This window comes from Haliaeetus leucocephalus, unplaced genomic scaffold (genome assembly GCF_000737465.1).
Source record: "Haliaeetus leucocephalus isolate CR32 unplaced genomic scaffold, Haliaeetus_leucocephalus-4.0 Scaffold317, whole genome shotgun sequence".
In the NCBI taxonomy this organism is placed as follows: domain Eukaryota; kingdom Metazoa; phylum Chordata; class Aves; order Accipitriformes; family Accipitridae; genus Haliaeetus; species Haliaeetus leucocephalus.
The window spans coordinates 7,988,936-8,009,810 of NW_010972753.1; the positions used below are offsets into that span (position 1 = coordinate 7,988,936).

A 20,875-nucleotide genomic window follows, 5' to 3' on the forward strand; every position below is an offset into this window, starting at 1 on the left:
GTAATCGTATACTACAAAAGGGAAAGTGTTAGGAAAGCTTTCTGCATTTCTAAGGGCAAGTAAATTAATTTAGCTCTGCCTTTTGTTATTCTGATCTATCTGAATAACATTGCTATATTCGTAGATAAAGACCATGCCTTTCCATGTTTCACATATTGTCTGTTACATGTACATTGTTTAGATTGCAGAAATGAATTATCTTGTATGTGTCACCAATGTAGCAATGTCAGGTCCTTGCTCAAACTGGTCATTTTTATTCCTTGCTGATAACGTACTACTTGATCTGCAGATATGTCAAAGCCTACCTTCTGCCTGATAAGTCCCGCCAAAGTAAACGCAAGACCAAAATTAAAAGTAACAGCACTAACCCAGAATTTAATGAAACGCTGAAGGTGAGAACACTGTTGCTCTCTCAGGCTGTGATGAATGTTCTGCTTGTGTTCACAGGCATTTTCTTTAAGTGTTCCAGTATGGGGATTAGAATTTGGAAGAGATACCTCAAAATGAGTGTATTTAAGCAAAAAACAGTCTAGTAATCCTATGAGTTGTAATTTCTGGCTTTCAGCATTGAGGAAGTGTTTTTGTTTGGTTCTCCCCTTTACAGGCAAAACTTCTATTAGTTTCCATAGATCTCTTTCAAAACTGCTGATGTTCTTGTCTAACCTGAGCTCAGAGATGTTAAAAGCACCTTAAAGATTTTGTAAGCCCAAAGTTTGCAACTGATGCTGAAATAGAGCTAGGTTAAAACTTCCCATCTAAGTGATTTTCGAGAGAAAATAACCTTTTGCAGTAAAATCTGAATTTCCCTGGAGGCTTTAATTTATTTTTAGAGCAGAACTGACTTTGATAAGAAAATTCCAACAGCGGCTTCTTGCCTTTCTCAAAAGCTGTGGTAAAGTTCACTTTCTGTTGCAAAAGGCGATGACAGATTACTTCCTTGAGGGCTGGTGGAGCAGAGCGCGCAGGCTCTTCCTTCCTTACCTTTTGCCCACGTCCACTACAGAGACTCAACTATTTTGAGCTCCTCATGAGCTGCTTATTCACCTCCTTGGCCCTGTGGTGCAGGCGGGAATGGCAGAGTTTCTGCCCAGTTCACCGCCTGAACTGGTCTGGCACGTGGACCACAAGGTTCCTGGTGATTGCCCTTCCTTGTCGATTGACGAGAGTTATCCCAGCTGGCCGTCGCGAGGCCAGAAACTCTTTTTAGTTTCTCCTGAATTTTTTTTTTTTTTTTTTAAATTTCTGTGATGTTTTAAATAAGTTTCTTATAATAGAGGCTAACAGATGTTCCCTGGCCAATATACTTGGCTTAACCTGGCTACAAAACCATTTTGCAGATTTACACACACTTGGTCTGGCCAGACTACTTGCCAAGGGAGAGTCTTCTTGTATAGCTTCATTTTTAAATGGTTTATAGTAAAGTTAAGACTTGCCTGAACTGAAGAAAAAAAAAGTGTTAGACTCTATTTAGCAAGGAAAATAGCACTAAAGATGTTTGCTAGTAGGGAGCTTGGTGAGGATAGGATCTAGCAGCTTGCTAAAAATGCAAATTGTAACGAAGATGGCTTACTTGAATTGTAGGTAGGCAAGCAAGAGCTGCATCTGCTCGCCTGAACTATTACTACTGTTAGAAAAGAAAAATAATTAAATGTCTGTATCTTCCCTCTTTGACTTTTATTCCATTGTTGCTAAATACGACACCTCTCACAGTGGAAATGTTGGCATCTAGGATTAAGCATTTTAGACATACTTATACATGAATAGCCTACTTGGGTGGCTCGCCAACTGACTCGACTGTTTCAGCCTTTGGAGAATATGTGTCTATGTCCAGACGTTGTTCTCGATGCAAAAAAGACGACGTCTGGGTCTCCTCAGCTAACACTAGGAGAAGGGTGAATTTCAGGGAATTAATGGGCCTTTTGCTAAAAGCAGAGTATGCGGAGCTACAATTCCAGATGTTCGTAGTTTTCTGTGTATTTTCTAGAATATGTTGTTTCTTCAGAGGAGTTTTTTAATAGCTTTCAAAACCAACAATGGTTACTAAGACTGAGACACTTGGTGAGTGCTTTGCAGATGCAGTTTTACTTGTTTTCAGAACAATTTTTCGTGAGTTACAAAGATACAATTGAAAAGGAGAGGAGGACACTATTTCTAGGAAGTAGTGTACAGCAGACTCTCTTTAGGGGTGAAAGAACTAGTGGGGTTTCTTCCTACAAACTAAACTTTGATGCTCTGCTTCATTTACATATAAGGAATTAACAAGATAGTAGTTTTAAGCATCGTAATTTTCTTTATAGTCATAAATACCCAGTAAATAATACAGAAGAAACACAATCGTTATAGTAACATTAATTACCATTGGATGCATACTGCAAAGAGAAGAGTTAGGTTTAACATTAACATTATGAGCTTTCTAGCTAGATCAATGTCATTTGCAAAGAAAACAAATCTCTCTTTCATGCTTCATTTGTTAGCTGCTGTGGGCTTCATGAAATTGAACTAGAGCTCTGAAAAGCTCCATGGAAACTATTATTTTTGCTTATTCTGAGAGTTTCTTTTTCTCTTCTTCTGTTGGTAGTATGTCATCAGTCACACACAGCTAGAAACCAGGACCCTGCAGCTTTCTGTCTGGCACTATGACAGATTTGGACACAACAGCTTCCTTGGGGAGGTGGAAATTCCATTAGATTCCTGGAACTTTGAAAATCAGGGCGATGAGTGGTTTGTGCTCCAGCCCAAGGTAAGGGTTTCCAGGGGGCAGTGAAAGTGTTGCAAAGCAAATTTAGCAAGGCTTAGTTATTTTTCCTTTGGAACGTGTTTATAAAACAGTGATTTTTTGAGTGTCTAATATGGTAATAAAAGTAACGTCTGTGTTCTTTATTCAATCAAAACATACCGGTTTTAAAGTCTTCATGAAAACTTTACACATGATTAGCTACTTAAAAACAAACAAAACCACCCCACCTTTTAAATAAACTGTAAGTTCGTCTTGTAATAAATGGCAGCGGAGAAATGGCCTTGCAAAGAAATGGATTCTTTTTAAAAAACAGCACATAAGCCAAAGGACTTTTCTACCACTCCCCCCTACTCAACCCTTAACAGTTTATTAAAGAAACAGGTCTTTTTTGTTTCATTTCAAAGCGCTTCACACTTTTCAGCTGTGACAAAATGACTTATTAATCTCTTATTCACCTTAGCCTAGGAAGGTACAAGATAAGGCTTCTGAGCAGGCAAATCAATTGGTCTGTGAAACAGGACTTGCATTCTACTTAGCTAAGGATAGGATGACTTCTGTCTCTAAGGCACCCCCTGCTTTGGCAAAGGTGTTTATTTTTGGAAGAGATTCCAAGAGCTATTGTGAGCTAGAGGATTAAAGCCTTCTGCCTTGCTTGCTCCTGCAGCAGCCAGAATCCCCAGAAATTCCAGTGGTTTAGATTGCCATTTCAGAAAGTGTATTTTTTTGCTGCAGAAAAATCCAAGGTTTTACTGCAAGTGATGTGGAGAGAGACTCAGATGACTTGTTTGCTCTGTGTTCATTATTTTTAAGGAAATAGTGTTATGTTCGGGGTTTTAGGAGGGAGTGTTTGATCTGTGCCTTTCTCTCAGTTGGGTGATGGATCTGATTGCTGTATAATTAATTTCTAGGTATAGCCCTTTGTGAGGCTTACATCTAAACTGTCACAAATTTATATTTTAGTAAATAATTTGCCAGAAGATATGTAAGGAAATTAGTTTCTTCTTTGAACACTCATACACTTTATAAGTGGCAAGAAAGATCCTTCCCAGTTTCCTAGTTCAGCTTTGTTAATAAGGGTGACCACCAGCTCTTCCTTCGTGGTCCCGATGAGATAAGACTAGAAAGAGAAAGTGCCTAATGATGGGCAAACATGTTTCAGTCAGCACTGTGTCCAGGCCAGGATTATACAGTCCTCCTTACAAGCTTGCTTCGTGTAAGTTACTTTTGTTGGGTCCGCTCTTGAAGTAGAAGAAATGTCTACTAAATCTGTGTCATAGCTCTGGCTGATGTCAGATGTTGCTCTTATTTAGTACGCACCGGTATACAGCAATAAGATACACATCTAGTATTCGTTTTGCTTGGAGTTTGTATGCAATGTTCGTCTGAAATTGGGCTTCTTATCATGCAGTAGTCTCTTTGTCATCTCATTTCAATCTTTGGGGAGAAAAAAAAAAAAAAAGACAGTCATGAAGCTCTCCTGCTCAGGAAAAAAGTAATGAGGCGCTAAGCATTTCAGCCATTCCAGCTGGAAGGTATTGTCTGATTATTTCCAAACCCATTAAAAGGATTTTTAAATGAGTTCTTTTTTTACCAAAGAAAGCAAACACAGAATTGGTCTTGTCTGCCTCCTAAGTTGTTATAAATAATGTTTCTAAACTTAAAGTGCTGCTAAGATTTTTGATCAGCAAAGATAATAAAAAAAAAATCAATTATTGTATTTTGAATTAAAAAAAAAAGCACAGGTTAATACACATGCAAAGTACACGGTGTTCTCCTGTATGATCTGCCTGATAGAGACAGGAATGGCAGTGAAACATTTCCCAGGTTTTATTACAGTGCTTTATTTGTTCTATCATGAATAATTTAGCTGCTTTAGTGAAAAGGTTGGAGACTTTAGACCTGTTTCTTCTATGAGCATTGAATGTCTGTTTTCAAGATGAGTGTGGTTAAATCAGAAAAAAGAAGAGAAAATAGTTCTGTGGTGAAAGAGGGGGCAGAGTCTAGAGGCACGTTATATGTGGGTTTGGGGGGGAGGTTGACAAATTGTTCCTGATGTAAGAACTTATACTACTTGTCCATCAGTAGAATGGAAAAAATAATCCTTGCTGCCTTTATGGGAAACTTGATCCTAAACTTGCATAGTTCAGACCATAAGGGAGCTGCCTGACTGGCAGGATTTAGATGTTGTGCAAATTATTCCACAGCCATTTACTACAGGTTTTGTTTTGTCCTCTGTTGTAGCGACTTGCATCAGACAGTGGTGGAGACAGGACCGTTTTTCTCAGTCAGCGCAGGAATGCCTGTGTTGCTGTAAAAGTGCTTCAGAGTCTCAAAAGGGCCATGTTGTTATCACTAAAATTGCTTTGTTCCCTGTCCCATCCTTGTGTACAGACTTAGCCCCATTAAACACAGTTAGTGCCTTGGACTGGAGGCTACGATAGGAAGGCAGTGCTGACTGTGCATATCACCGTATGTATCTCTGGTGGGGTTTTTTTGGTTCTTTTTTCTCTTGATAATAGAATTTTGACCTTCCTGGGGAGTCAGGAAACAAGCTGAAGGCGTTTCAGAGAAATACTGTCACTGATCAGACATTTGTCTATAAGCAGTTCTTTAGAGGCTCGTGTGGTACCTTGGTGTGTGTGTCTCGGCCCTCGAGGATCCTTTCTCTTTATACATGTGCTTTGTCCTTGTTGAGAGATCAGGAAGATTTGTTGATTTGTACCCAAACCTAAGCACAGAACGGAAATGTGAGAATCTGAATAGTCCCACCTCCATTAGTAAATATCACTGAGCAAGGTTAGCATATGCCAGAGTTTTTCATAGACCTGATCTTTAATATAAACATACAAGACTTCTGTTTTCACTGCACTTTATTTTTCTAGAAGTCAGTTTGAACTGGCATAATGTGTTCTCTCTGTGTTGCATCTATTGTTTTTAAAATGTAGTTTCCAACTTCTTACAATGCGAATGGAAGTTCAGCGCCTGTCAGTGAAGGCCTAATGTTCTTTTAACAAGGATGCTCTGAAGAGCACTGAATGCATTCTTTCTGGGCAAGATTCAAACATTTATAAAACAAAAAGGTGCAGAAATAGTAGTTGTGTAGAAAAGGGACAGGACACTGGGAATAACAGTTTTCAAGGTTTTCTATTTCAGAGCTGGACCCCGCTCTCCTCCCTTGCCTTCGTTCCCCACGCCTCCATTCCAAGAGTGACTCAGGAGTGACTCCTCTAAAGTACATGAAACCACTTACGGTTTAAAATCCTGATTGGGGGAAATAAGGGCTGAGCGTCAGCTTAAATTAGCTACAGTTTATATGTGCAGAAATAAGTTTGACGGGTTTTTTTCTGTTTGTTTGCTTCACTTACTCATGCTAGGTATCTCTCTCCTCGATATGTTCACTGAACAGTATCTAATGCCATGTGGCTTTATTCTTCTGAGAGCTTGCATTCCCTAGCTGATAAAGTTTTCTAAAATGTGATTGCATTCAATCAGGAATGTCTAATTATGTAAAAGTGGGCTGATACATCTTGATATGTTTAAGAAGTGTTTCAAAGACTGTACTGGTACAACAAAATTAAAATCAAAAGGAGAAGGTGAATGATTAACCTTAGCTGGATTTCTGTGCTGTTTGTTTGTTTTTTTTCTTTTCAGGTGGAGGTAGCAACAGATGTTGGCCTTCAGTATAAAGGAGAACTGACAGTTGTTTTACGTTACATTCCGCCAGACAGAAACCTAATGCTTCCTCTAGGGCAGTTTCAAGGTAAAGCAAACATTAATGGCAGCATATGATAACATCCCTCTGAGCATTAAAAATCCTCACCTAGGATGAAGTAAAGGTATTAGTGAAGATTGAAACCATACTTAAATATACCAGTTGTCTTTATCTGTGGAAATTTTGAACTGTAAGTATGTTTCTCCTGCTCCATCCTCTGCTCTTACATTGAACTACAGGAGAGAGAAGGGAAGAGGAGTGTGCAGTCAAGTGTTGATGCATGGCTGCGACCTAATTAAAAAAAAATTCAGACATTAGATAACATGATCGAGGACAGCCATATAGAAATAAATTGTCTACATCATAGTCTGTGGGTTCTTTGTTCAGCTGATTATATCCAGTGTATAGCTGGATATAATAGACTTCACTTAGTTCTTCATGCTTAATTATCCTTAAGCTTACCTATCTCCTCTTTTTCACAGTGCTTTGCCTCTGCTCAGTTTTACTGTATTATTGCTGTAATTCAATCCTGTAAAATATTATTTGAAATCTTTAGGGTAAGCCATTATTTTCATCAACAATGAACAGAGGAAAATAGTTACTAACTCTTTGCATTGTAGTAGCACGAGGAACAGCAATCATCTGAAGTGAAAGCAATTACTGGGTAGCACCTGAGTGTACGTCTTGGTGACAGTATTGCTTGTTAGCATTAGGATTTGATAGATGTATTAGAGTTCTTTTCTTTTTCTTTCTTTTTTTTTTTTTTGACAAATTACATTCCCTCTGTTAGCAGTAATTCCAAGGTTTTTTCTCTTAAAAGCTAATTGTTGTCTGAAAAGTCCAGATATACACTGTCTGCATTTTTTTAAATTAGTACATTTTAACATCCCTCCCGATCTTTTTTTCCTGATGCTTTCAGCCTGAATCGGCGTGTACGATCCCTGCTGATAAGCCTCTTAGAATCTGCAGCAGCAGCAAGTACATGTGTCCTCATGGTGCTCTTCAAAAGCAGTAGCGTGTCAGTGAGCACCATGTCCTTTGTCACGGTCTCCGCGGAGCACTACATCCTTACATGTGGAATACATGCGGTGTATTTCTGCATTTTAAGCTTTGCATTTATACCTTGCTTGGGGTGTAGGGCTGCCTTAACACCAGTGGTAGAAGTGGATTCTGCAAAGAGGGTAGGACTTACAGGACATGCAGTTCTTTCTGGTCAGCATAGTAATCCACAAATACTCATATTTGGACAGGACTTCAGACAGGGCTCTCCGTTGTGTCTAGCAAGGACTAGTTAGTTACATGGTCAAGTTCTTTATCAAATATGGAGTGATTTTTCTGTCCCTGCCTTATTAGTTTCTCTACTCACAGAGAATCAGAATCTCCTCATAAGGAATACTTTAATCCCATTGCAGTAAACAATTAAAAAAAAAATCTAGCCAAAACAATTTACATTTCCAAATCAGTCTTGCAGTGTATATATAATTTCTGATGATGATGTTGCAACTCTGTTCGATGTGCAGGAAAGAAGAGCTTCAAAAAGGGAAAAAAGGGAGACTCTCACATGCCATCTGGAGGTATATTAGAAGTCCTCATCAAAGAAGCGAAGAATTTAACAGCAGTGAAATCAGGAGGCACGTCTGACACTTTCGTGAAAGGGTCTGTGGGTTTTTTTTCTCCCCATTTTTTTAATGGCTGCACTGAATCATATCTTGGCTGACCCAAATTTTTTCAATATATCTGTATATATGTGCATGGAGTGTCAGTCCTGAAAAGCAACTGGCACCTCGAAATGGTATGCTGAAGAGAAGGATGCTGTGGAATAAGGGCAGAGAGGTATGAGTTGTCCCAGTGGTTAAATACAATCACATTTAAATGCCATCTCAGTTAAGTGGTACAGAACCATTCATACAGAAGTATCCAGTGTGCTAATGCGCACACTGTTACAGAATATAACGTTTGGTAAAGGAAAACATTTCCACTGAGTCGGCAGAGAGAAGTAGGTGGCTATTCATCACTCCTGGAGGCAAGAAGTTGTAAATTAGGGCTTTTGCACTGGAGATGATACCTGATCTGATGGTGACATTTACATTTTCAGGAAATTGAAACAGTACATTTTTTTTTACTAAAAGGAATAGCCAGACTACTCCTGAATAAGAAACTGGTTTTCAGGAAGATAGAAATCTGTTTGGATTCCTTGTAAAACTGCAAGTAACACCTATAAAAGCTGGCATGCTCTACCAAACTGAGGTTCGTTCTAATGGGTGTCACCTGAAATGTGCAGAAAGAAAATTCATTATCTGTGTGAGGAAATTCTGTTTTGATTCAAGTAAATACACTAATGAGAAAAGATTTTTCTCTCTTATACTACAGATAGTTGAGGGTTTTTTTCCTAGTGCTTAATTGGGAAAGCTCTTTGGCAGTACAGTGTCAAGGAGCACATTTAAACCCTGAGGCTGCCCAGGAAGTCTATCACTGACTTCAAATGTAGTATCTTAACTCTAATTGTGTCTTGTTGTTAACATTTAATATTCTTTGACAGAAGAGGTTTAAAAATTCTGTTCTGATGGCTTTCAGGTTGGATTTTAAAGATGCATAATTTTGAAAAATTTACGGTCCGTGTCACTTGTAGGCCTGCGTGCATGTGCATACATAAAGATATATATAGTATGACATACATGCATCTTTTTATTAGATAAGCAGCATTTTGTGTTGGACAAGCAAAATCCAAACTATATAGAAAATGCTACATATAGGATATACTTGTGTTTGAATAAAATGAACATAATCCTGCGTGCCTCATTATATTGGATTTTTCATATATGTAAGTTATACATTTGAAATGTTACATTTAGGAAATAATGGATAGTTTAAAACGTTTTTCATTGCCAGTTTTTGCTCTCAATGTTAGCTTTTAGAATTGCTGATTTTTAGATATGCTGTAGTTCATTAGTAACAGTTTGAGTGCTGTTACTAAACGGTGACCATCCTGCCTTTAATTCCCTGGTGGAGCTGAGAATTTGTCTTGATCTGGTAGTGTGCTTCAAACTATCACTAAGCTCATAGACTTCATGTAGAAGTTTGAGCTATTCTTTCTATGTATGTGTTCTCCCATGCCATCTCTCTTTGCCTGATATATGTGAAGGCATTTTCTTTCACTGAAAATAGACTGTCTGATTCCACTACAGCTTGTTCCCACCTGGAGCTTGCAACAGACTTCAGGGAGAAAATGTTGGCAGAGCCTTTTTACGTAAGCGGTAGCAATGTGTGGCCAGTAATTCTCTGGAGTATCTCTAGTTAGTGGTGTTTGCTGTTGCTGACGTGGATTATTCAGTACAGTGGAATAGGAGTCTCTTTTCCTCGGACTATTGGTCTGTCATGTGTCATGGCCAAAAGCATAATAAAATTGCCATGAACAAGTTGAGGTGCTGCAGCAGTCTGATCTGCACTGTTAGCTTGAGACTAGCTTGAGATAATTTGACATAGCTTAGGCCACTGTTAGCCCCCTGCAATAAACCAGCTCATGTTTATTGTCAAGTAAAAACCTGCACAGGAATCCTGATCAAGGTCTAGTGATTTGTTTGTACGTGCAACCCTTTAGTATTTAAATGCAACCACACAGTTATTCCGTTAGCTTTGCTGAAGGAGGCAAAGATACAGACTATGGAAATTTGTACAGACCTCTGATTTTCAACTAGAGTATTAAGTTCTTCTAGTTTCTCTAAAGGAATTCTCCACTAAAAGTAAAATGTGAAAAGCTTGTCAGACTTTACAGCATTAGTTTCTCTGCACTCCGTAGGGTGTTAGGCAATTCAAAGTACTGGTGCTAAACTGCTGAAGTTCCTTCTTTATCAGTCATTTCTGTTTCTTTCTGGGAGGACCTTCTGTCCTGCTTTGAGAGTGAGACTGGACTGGGTGACTCCAGAGGCCCCTTCTAGCCAGGATTTTTATGATCCTGTCTATATTTAGTCTCACTGAAATAAAAAGTTTGTGGTTAAGATGAAAGACATGGGGCAAGGAGACCTAATTTCAGTTTTTGCTGTTGATAACTGGCACTGTAGCTATAAGAACAAATGGAGCACAAATGCTAAACATACGCTTCAGGTGTATGCTTAATTTAATAACAGTGGGGAATAGGGTCCTGATCTCATTTGAATCTCTACATGATTGTAATTCTTTGTGACTATTACATGACATCCTATCTACATATTCAATTTTCCTTTTTTATATCTCCCAGATACCTTCTCCCAGATGACAGCAAAGCTACGAAACACAAAACTCCCATAATAAAAAAGAGCGTGAACCCCCAGTGGAATCATACCTTTTCTTTCAGTGGCTTGAGTTCAAGGGATATACGTAATGTCTGCCTAGAACTGACTGTGTGGGACAAGGAGTCGCTCTCCAGTAATATTTTTCTGGGAGGTGTCCGTTTGAGCACTGGAAATGGTAAGTTCCCACCTGACTGGTGATTGCATTTCTTAACGCTGCTGTCCTTCTTCCCCACCCCAAGTGATTCATGTATACGAGGGACAGAAACATTACTGAATGTATGGAAAGTATACGGGAACTTGGGGAAATTGAAAAGGGAGAGAAGGCAACAGGTAATGTGTAGATGATTTAGTTCTTTCCTTCATGAGTGAGACACAAAAATTTGGTGCCCTGTTGTACTTCTGCGCATTCTAGAATATTCTGGGAATACCTTGGAAGCATTTCTTAGCATCCCAGTGAGAAGGAGGAGACTACTTTTGTCCAGCAGCAGCCTTTCTGCTGACGATGGTGTGATCTGGAAGAAGTGTGGGTCTCTTCCTCCTCTGTTAGAAGAAAGTTGTTTGTGGTGCAGAGTGGGGAGGTTTATGTGCCTCTGCCCAGGTGCCACGAAGGAGTGTAATGACAAACTGGTGCTCTCCAGGAGCTACCTGTTTTCAGTATAACTCCCTGTACAGGTGGCGGTCTAAATTGCTTGTCATCTTTCTTATACCCTGTTGGACCGAATAAGCAAGGATATTAAATAACTGGTTACTAATATGCCAAAATGCTTCATGTTTTTGCAATTGCCAGGTGTAAGTAATGGCAAGGAGGTTGACTGGATGGACTCTCAAGGGGAAGAGCAGCACCTCTGGCAGAAGATGATTGACAGTCCGGGAGCCCCTGTGGAGGGGATATTAATGCTGAGGTCCAGCATGGGAAAACGCAGACTCTGAAAGACTTTAAGTACTTAAGGGGTACCACAGGTACGCTTGACTTCAGTGGTGTTCAGGCTCTTGTCACTTTGCCCGTTTGAAAGTGGGGAAGGATTGTACTTTTTGCCTTGGATGTTAAGGCTCCGAGTGAGATTTTAATGCATTCTGCACTTTCAGGCCCACGTTTTTAACCCAGGTTTCTTGTATGGATTGTGTTTCTCTTGAAGCCAGTGAGGACGGGACCTTGTACAGAGATTGGACTGGCTTTCCCTGTCCCTTCTGGTGACTGGGATGCAGCTGATGAACTCCTCTGCCTCTGGCGGGGCACAGAGTGAGCATCTAGTTAGTCTTTTAGTAAGTAATGCCTGGTTTACGTGTCTCCCTCTGGGTCAAAGATGGCCTAGAAGACAGCAGTGATACAGTACAAGCAGATTCAGAGTCAGTCTGTGCTTTGGTATTTGGAAGGTAAGAAGCCGTAATGTTATGAAGGATAACAAACAACATTTCTTTGTCATGTTTGCTGGTTGGGCTGAGCAGCGTGCAGGGTGGCAGGCTTGGGACCAAGCAGCCCACCAAGGAAGGCCAATGCACTGTGTTGCACACTAGAAATAAGGAGCAGGTGAGCTGGTGTACAGTGCTGGTGTTCTGGCATTCTCTGGGTTATTTTAATGCACTGTATGAAAGGCAGACTTGGTTCAAAGTAATCAAAGAGCCTCTAATGAAAATAAATTGTAACAAATCCCCAAACAGTTTCCAGAACTACATGGTATTACTGTGTTTTTCATTCAGTTGACAGCTCTAGCCAAGACCTTCTGGTGCCCTTGAACAGAAGGAACATGTTCACATGCCTGTCACCATCTGATGGGTCGCTGAGATGAGACCCATACTGGGTTTGGACGTAGTTAGCTAAGACCTTGATGCAACAGATTTTGGAGTAGAGTGACGTGATTAAAGCACATGCCAGAATGATTTGCACAACTGTGGAATTTTCTCTGAATGGGCTGGGATCCCATTCAGGCGTGCCCACGCATGTTAATTATTAACCAGAGTAGGACTTTTTTTCTCCTGAACATCCCCCTGTGAGTTAACAGTGGATTTAATGATAAGAGTGAGTTTGGGCCAATTCAATCATTAATCTTATTAACCGTGACAATTGTTCAATGGTAATTTTGCCATTTGGTTTCCTAAAGTGATTTTACACCTACTTAGATCCCCCATCCTCTGGGGACTTACGCAGGTCATATGTGAAGAGCATGCTGTTTTGAATAGTTGTTGTGGGCTACTCCTACCATAATGAGATAGGATTATAATCTTTTTTCAAGGCCAGCACGTGTCTGCTTGCCAGATTGAATAATAATATAATTGCATGGCATGTGATTGCTCAGGGTATAAGACAAAGGAAGATCAGTAAACTGAGTGAACAACGTTTCTTCTGAATTTTCCTAAACCAAACCAACCTTTTTTTTTTCCTAAACTAAACCTAACTTTTGGCACCTAAACTACCTCTCTAACAGAATTGGTCCGAGTTGGCTTGGTTGTTTGTACTGCAAACTTGCATTTATTTTGGGAATAATTATATCATCTTGACATGGAGGCACAAGCTTGATTTTTCACTTGCTGGAAGTTGATTCAAAAAGATAAAGCTTGTTAAATCTAAAGAAAACGATTCTTTAGGGTAAAATTCCAGCTAGAGTTGTAGAGGAACACTGGGCAGTTGGATGGTTTGGGTTTGTTTCATTTTGATGGTGAAAATGGGAAAAACAAAAAGAACACAAAAATTCCTCCAAGTTGGACCCCAAAGCAGACACCTTTTTCTCTTGCCAAATTGAAAACCTTAAAAAATTTTGAACTGTACTAAATCTTTTATTTATACATGGAGTACAAGAGTTTGTCTAATTTTTGAATGGTATTTTCTAACCTTCTAAGTATGAACATTTTAGTTAAATCAAGTCTTGCTTTGAAGGGAAAAAGTCTGTGCTTTACTACTTCGGCTTCTGCCCATTTTGGTCCTATGATAGAGTTTGTGATGAATGGACTCGTCTGGGAAGTGTAACCCGGCTCATACATGGGCTTTAAGTTCTGCCTTTTCCTTCCAAAGGGCCAAAATTTCCCTCTGAGCCTGCACCTGAAATTATAGACCGGGCTATGAATAGACTGTAGGTGTCAACTTCAGTTCAGCATATGAAAGGAAAAAATTTCAACTGGGAAGTAATTTCAGCCAACGTGGTGGTTTTTGCCATTGATGGGATTTGGAGTAGTGCAGTGAAATTACCTCCTAGGTTAGCAGTGACAATTCTGCATTATGGTAGCATATAATAGGTATCACACTGTGCCTCAAATGAGCCTCAAAGAGATGATGAGCATCGTATAAACACTAGAGCAATTTGGAAAGCTTTGCTGTTCTATGGTGTTAACTGCACATTTGTAGGAAGCGTTTGATTTGTGGAAAATGTCACATTTAATTACATCTCTTATATCTTTGGTCTCTTCCTTTACAAAAATGATTTATGGTTTGGAAAAGCACGAGATGATTAACTGCAGATGTGATTTCTTGTTTCCCAGATATTTGAATTAATTGCCTGTAATTGTGCGTCATCACATACTGTGTGTTACCAGGCTGAACAAAAAGACGGAAAGCCAGGAATTAGGCAAAAGCCTTCCTTCTGTATGTATGTTTATGGTATTGAAGGTGCATGAATGGTTTATTCAAGGCTAATTTTTAGGAGAAAATAACCACAATTTTAGCAATGATTCATAAAATCCTTCCCTGAGTAAATAGACACAGCAGAGCTGATGTTTCTGAAGTATTTTTCCACACAGACTTAAATAACTGAAGATGTGTCAGTGGAGAAGAAACCTCCTCTACAGTGTTTTTTGAAAATGTGGTGCACAATACCTTTTACTCTGATACATATTTTTCTAGCAAGGTAACTACAGGGCTTTCATCACTATCTTTTCCCCCTTGTGATTAGATTTTGAGGGTTTGGCCCATTAAAGAACAACAAAAGTGCAACTTTCACTGTAAAACGTCAAGTGGGGCCAGTAAATACCTCTTTAGACAGTGTGGTTATTGCCAGTATCCATCAAAAAGAGCTGATGCTGAGAGCTCTCCAAACCCTGACATCAGACTTTGGTATCCAGACCTGTTCTCTGGAAGTTTCTCTGCCCAGTTTATCAGCTACATTGGAACTTCAGGCTTCTAAATGTTGATGCTCTCGCATGCTTAGATGCCAAAAACAGGCTAACGCAGGTTTGAAATGGTGACCTCATCTCTTCCACCTCCATCGTGTTACGTTTGAGTGAGGGTGGGAGGAAAGCTGCAAAGGCTCTGAGGGACACTGTTTCCATCTTCGTGTGCTAATCCAAGTGCCATTGCCTTCCTTGAATGCCTTTTAGATACTACATTTCGATCTTTCTTTCCCAGCTGGATGCTTTAGCAGATGGCTTAAGAGAGAAGGCATTGGGATGGTGAGTATGCTTTGATCATGGTGCATTAGGCTGGAAGCTTATTCTTCTGTGCCTCTTCCAATGCAGATTATGCTAAGGTAGCATGAAAGAAGCATTTTTATGTATTAATTTTTTATTTTTGTTTTCCTGCCTGGTTAGGCCCTGCCAAGTGCAATTATTCTAAGTTGTATTCTGCAAAACATCAACTAAATTGTAACAGCAGAGCAGCTATTGAGCATCCACTAGTGCTAATTGATAAGGAGAGGTACCAGGAGGGGTGCATTTAGACTGGCATAATTTTGGCTTCTTGAGGGGTACACACATTGCCTAGCTTCAGGCATGGAAGGTTTGTGGTTTGCTCTGGAGAGTCAATGAAGAGAGAGGCTGCTTGGATCTCCTACACCTTCAAAAAAGAGCTCAGAGTCCTATTTCCACAGCTGTCTAGTTTGTGGATTCACACAGTATAGGAAGGGTTGTACCTGAATCTTTGCAAGGGTCTCTCTTCTCTTCATCCCTCCCTTGCAACCCTCACCAGAACGTTCTACCTGAACGATAATCTCCAGTATCTGGAAGGAGGCAGCATGCAGCAGTTAAGTGATAGCCCCACTTACGTTCATCCATACGAGGTAAAAACTGAAATATTACTTCCCTAACATACAGTATTGTTCTTCAGTACTTTGCAACAATGACAGAGATAGCCATCTCCTGAGAGCTGGTCCACGCGCTTTGTAAACTCTTTTTTTTTTTAATATATATATTTTTTTTAAATTATTATTTATTTATTTTTACACACAATGTTAACATTTGAGAACCCTAGAGAAATAGTGGCAGAACACGTGATGAATTCCAAAATAGGATGCTGACTTATTCGCAGTGATGTCTTTTACCATAACTCAGCAGGAGATGCTGAGAAGCACGCTAGTAGAACCTTACCACTGTGTCCCGTGAATTTCCAGCCTGGTGACTGCAAATGTTGTTTGATAAGTGGTAGTAAGACAGTGTTAATTATACTGTGTATATTGACACCAGAAAGTGAATCTCAACTTGCTTTTTAGGTGTTTTCTAGGTTGTTTTGAAACTCACCCTTGCTGCATCTTGGGCCTTTATTTAGATCAGTGATTTCAACAATTCTGCTTTGTGGCAATAACATCTATATGGCTGTGTGCTACTGCTCCTGAGAGCTTGGTGTATATTTTTGAGGATAGTTCTAATTTTTGAGGTTTGCCTAAAGCCAAGCGTAGTCATTTGTTGCAGCAATTGGAGAATGTCACGTATCCCTCGTTCTGCCTTTGTTCTGCTTAAAATCTGTTGCTAGCTATTTGTTTAATTATTCTGCTGGACTTGAACAGTAGTAGCAGTAAATGGCATTGCGGTATATTAAGTTCTGCCCAAATTTAGACAAAACAAAATGTTTCCTGCCCAGAACGTTTTTGTACTATGCACTGTACGTTCAGTTTTGTGGACAAAGGTGGCTGGTAATACATTTGCAGCTGTTGTCAAGATTACTGTTCTATCTTTTAAAATTAAAATAGTGAAACATGTTGCTGTGTCCTTGTGTCTCCTAAAATGCATTACAGCAAACTTCTAAGCATGTATTTCAGGAATATCCCCTATTATCTCATTGAGGTAAAGACATTAGTTATATTTGATGAACAGTGCAAGAGGCCCACCACGTCTTCAGAGGTGGGACTCCATTGACGGTGTCTCTCTGCTTTTTTGGTCTTAATTTCTCCACTGTAAGTGGTTTTAAGCTATTTTTTTATTTCACAAGCATTAAACCTGTTTTCTTTTTAACATGTAATTCTAAGAATAAGGGAAATGCAGTGTTGTCTTCCCCCTTGCTAAAGAATTATTTTACGTGTGCCTTAACCCTGCGTGTTCAGCAGGTCCTCCCCACCGTCTCCAAATCTCCTGCCTCTTCCCTAGTTCGAGGTCCTGCCCACTTGAAAACCGAGGTATGTTCAAAATGCAGCTTTTCTGTAATTACTGGCCCTGATTTTTTTCAACTTTTTTTTTAAGAAAAACCAAAAAAAAAAATTGATCACTCCATTAAATTTATACTTTCAGCTGAGTCACATTCACTTCAACTTACCTCTCAGAGCTGAGAGCTCTCTTCCATCTTCTCTTGGTTCTCCAGTTCTCCAGGTTTTTGTGTCTTGTTGTCCCTTCCTGACCGAGACGAACCAGAAAAGCAAATAACGCTCCTGGCCTCTGGGCCCGTGCTGGCCTCTGCTCGCTTTGCACTAGTCTGAAAATCCAGCTCAGCGTTGTGGGTTCCTGCACCCTGGTTAAGGGGAGACCACCTCAGCGGGCTTCACTGGCGTCTTGGTGTGAATTGGGCACAAGCAGCTGGCTCCTTTGCCCTCACGCCAGTCCCGTCTAGCTTGTCCCCGTGCTGGTTCTGGCTTTTATGAGGGTGGGAGGTCAAACACCCGTTGACTGGAAGGCAGCTGCAGGTGGGGGAAGAGCCCTCCTGCCATTCCTCTGCTCCTTGTACCTTTGCTTGGGGACCTTAGCTAAGGATTTGCTTGGGGGTCTGGAAGACGCCTCTGTAACTTCTGTAGAACTGAACTGCGGCCTCTCCTCCCCTTCTCTTTGAGGTGATAGATGCGAAGTTCTCCATGCGAATTGGAAGCACGGGCCAACCTAATTACTGAAATTCAGGCCGTGGTTACTTTCTGGGTGCATGGGTGGGGAGATACGGTGGTAACTAGGTACGCACTAGCACATGCTGCACGGACACTGGCTTTGCCATCTGTTTCCCTTGCATTTTACAGAGCGTGCAGCGGCCGGATCACTGCGTGGAAGAGGCCAGAGAAATGCATGGGCTGTCCACCACTGCCAGAGTCCTCACTGGCTCCTCTAGCCCAGCCAGCCTTGCTGCTCTCTGCCTTCCAGCGTCTCCTAGTGTTTTCCCACTCTTCCCTTCATGGAGCTGCCACAAAAACATCCTCCAGCCACAGACGGGAAAAGAGAAACGGGCAGCAGCTACGCGGCCGAGAGGAGCCGTGCCATCTCCCGACGGTGCGAAGCGATCGCTCCCTGTTCCCTTTCTGTGGATGTACAGCGCTAACAGAGTAAGGTGAGTGCCTGGAGGTGATCTAGCGCTGAGATTGCACAGCCTAAGCTCCATTATTTCACCACCTCAATTTAAAAAGTGGGTTGCGATCATAAGAGTATTTAAATGTACTTCAGGTTCCTTTTTAGCCTCTGTGTTTTCATTAATTATGTTAGGCGGTCTGACTCATGCTCTTATGTAAGTAGTGAGCTGTAACGAAGCTGCGTGCTGTAATCATTTAGCGCAGAGCTGTAAGGGTCATTGGTGTTTTCATTAAAGCGTAACGCTTTCTGTCCCAGAGGGGATGGTTTGAACTTCAGGAATAGGGATGTGCAACTTCAAATTTTGTCTCTTCTCTCGTGGCAGGGGTTATTCTCATCAAATTCGGTGGATTCTTGGGTAGGATTTGGGGAAAATCGGGCCATTTACAAAATTGTTTTGTGCTGGTGAGAAATTGCTGCTTCCCACAATTATCCCAGTAGTTTTGTTTGCAAAAGATGTTGCATGACAGAAACATGAATTCTTTTCTGGTCTAAAATGATTGAAGTCTTTGGTTCATATTCAAAATTGAAAAGTATCTCCAGATTGATGTAGGAACCTCCAGCCTGTGGCTGTATCCACACACTGTGATCTGTCACATCTTCTGCAATGAATAGCTTGGAGGTGGGAGTGGAAAGGGCAAAATTCATGGCAGGTCTTGCTTCTTGGAAACAGCCTTTAATCCTCCCAACTAAAATTCATGTTTTAAACAGGATTTGCGTTTTGACAGCAGTGGTAGGATTAGAGCTATGGCAAGAGCAGCCATGTTGGTAGTACAACAAAGACTCCAGCCTGTATGATTTTGAGGGAGCTGAATTTTCTGTTAAACGTTTATTTTAAAAAAAAAAAAAAAAAGTGCACTAGTGTAGATGCTGTACCTTGTTTACGCAGTGTTATTTTTCTGGGACCTGAAGTCTACAGGATGAATAATTGGAATATATTTGAATATTTGGAGTTTATTTGAATATATAAATGCTGGGATGAAGCCAGAAATACTAAGTCCCTTTTTCAAACACTCCTTTCCCAGAAGGCCAATCTGCCACATCCCTGCATAGCATACGTGCAGGCTGATTTGACTCCAAAACAGAGGTGGCACATGATGTTTTTCACTCTTCCCCACAAAAAAGTACAACAGAAGATGCCAGAAACATTTTATTACTAATCAAGAACAGCTTTTCTTAATCACAAGATTTTAATAGATGTTCTGTGTAGAACTATAACTAGTAATCCAATCACTCATGCACTCTCCTCCACTTAATTCAATTTCCTGTAACAGCGGAGTGATTGCAATCGCTTTCCTGATTGTAGCAATTGTAAAGCCCTGCTCTGGTTCACTCAGTCATGAAAAATGACTGGATGCACTGATTCTGTACCTAAATCAAAATGGAGCAGCTGCAGATTGGAATTGCAGCAATACAGTAGAAAAATCAGACCCATTAGAGATTTTTAAATTTTTTTTAAAAAATCTTAAATCATTGGAAATCAGTTGATGTGCTTTTTCAATGAGGAAAGTGAGGAGAAAAAAACCCTGTCTACCTGCGCATTCACGCTATAAGCATATGTATGCCAGAGAACCTGAGCCAGAGAACTGTGGCCACAGCAGCGTGGATGTGTCCTCAGGTTCTCTGTTCCACATGTGACACTTAAGGCATGAAGCAATTTGGTGTGCCCAGCCACATCTAGTTTTCTTAACCACTGGTGTTAGGCAGCAGAGGAAAAGCAACCTGGAGTACAGCCGTGTCCATCAGCACGCTGGCTCTTATCCGCCTTGTTCCTTTATAGCGGGTCCAGGACTTACTTTGGGTTTGGTTTGGTCAGGTCTGGAACAGAAACGCTATTTCTGTGATTTTTGTCATCAATCCTGTCCTTGCATCTTACTTCTAGGGCCAACACTCAGAAAGCTCAGTCAGGGCTTCCTCGCCCTCCTGTTGCTCATCCTTGCAAACCTGGCACCACCACCACGTGTACCCAGATCTTCTTTGCCTTTGGCATCAGCACTGCAGGGATTCATCACCGGGGCTGTGCCATGCTTTCGTACCTACTCTGGTGAGTTCGGTAACAGTCTCCTAACACTCTCGGAAGCAGACCATCCTGTCCAGAAGACAGGAGCTACCACCACCCACCCCTTCCTTGGTGCTGTTGCGCTTTAGTCCACAGTTAGCTTTGCTCGCTTCACATTTATTCCCTCATTAATTAATTCACTTGCAGGAACAACCTTTTTAAAAGAGTTTTTTCTAATTTCAGAGGGTGTGAGAGACTGAACTCTGGTAAGGATTGCTTTAAACATGCTGTTAAACTGTTCCTTTACTGACACCAGAGTGTAAAATTAAACAATCTACCTTACAGTCAAAGACAAACAAGCATTTGGCTGAAAAAACAGGGCTGTGCTCTTGAGCAGCAAGAATGAACAGCAAGACATGGGAGTGCTGCTTTTCAGGCATGTCAAATTATGCATCATATCCTGTAAACAGGTATCCAAAGCTGTAACTCACAATTTTCACTCCTTTGATGCTTACATTCTTCATGCACAATGTATATTCTTTGCAGTGGATGGGCAAGACTGTGGGGTATAGTAAAACAATAAAAAACTCTGTCCTTTTTAGATTGCCTCCTAACACTTTTTATGTTTTTGTTAATTTGTGAGTGATGACTTGCAAACAAATATTTTCACAGATCTGGAAATGACAAATCTTTGATGATGCTTC

At 40.5% G+C, this 20,875-nt stretch overlaps 1 protein-coding gene across 1 annotated transcript in view; it reads left to right on the forward strand.

Moving 5' to 3' along the window:
• The window catches only part of SYTL5 (synaptotagmin-like 5), a 56,181-nt gene extending 44,534 nt beyond the window's left edge, over nt 1–11,647 (forward strand). The window contains exons 12-17 of the mRNA XM_010571340.1: nt 290–392; nt 2,579–2,740; nt 6,389–6,497; nt 7,970–8,105; nt 10,684–10,892; nt 11,505–11,647. Of these exons, the coding sequence (XP_010569642.1) occupies nt 290–392; nt 2,579–2,740; nt 6,389–6,497; nt 7,970–8,105; nt 10,684–10,892; nt 11,505–11,647 (862 nt within the window). The remainder of the gene's footprint in view (nt 1–289; nt 393–2,578; nt 2,741–6,388; nt 6,498–7,969; nt 8,106–10,683; nt 10,893–11,504) is intronic.
• Nucleotides 11,648–20,875: the final 9,228 nt, after the last annotated feature.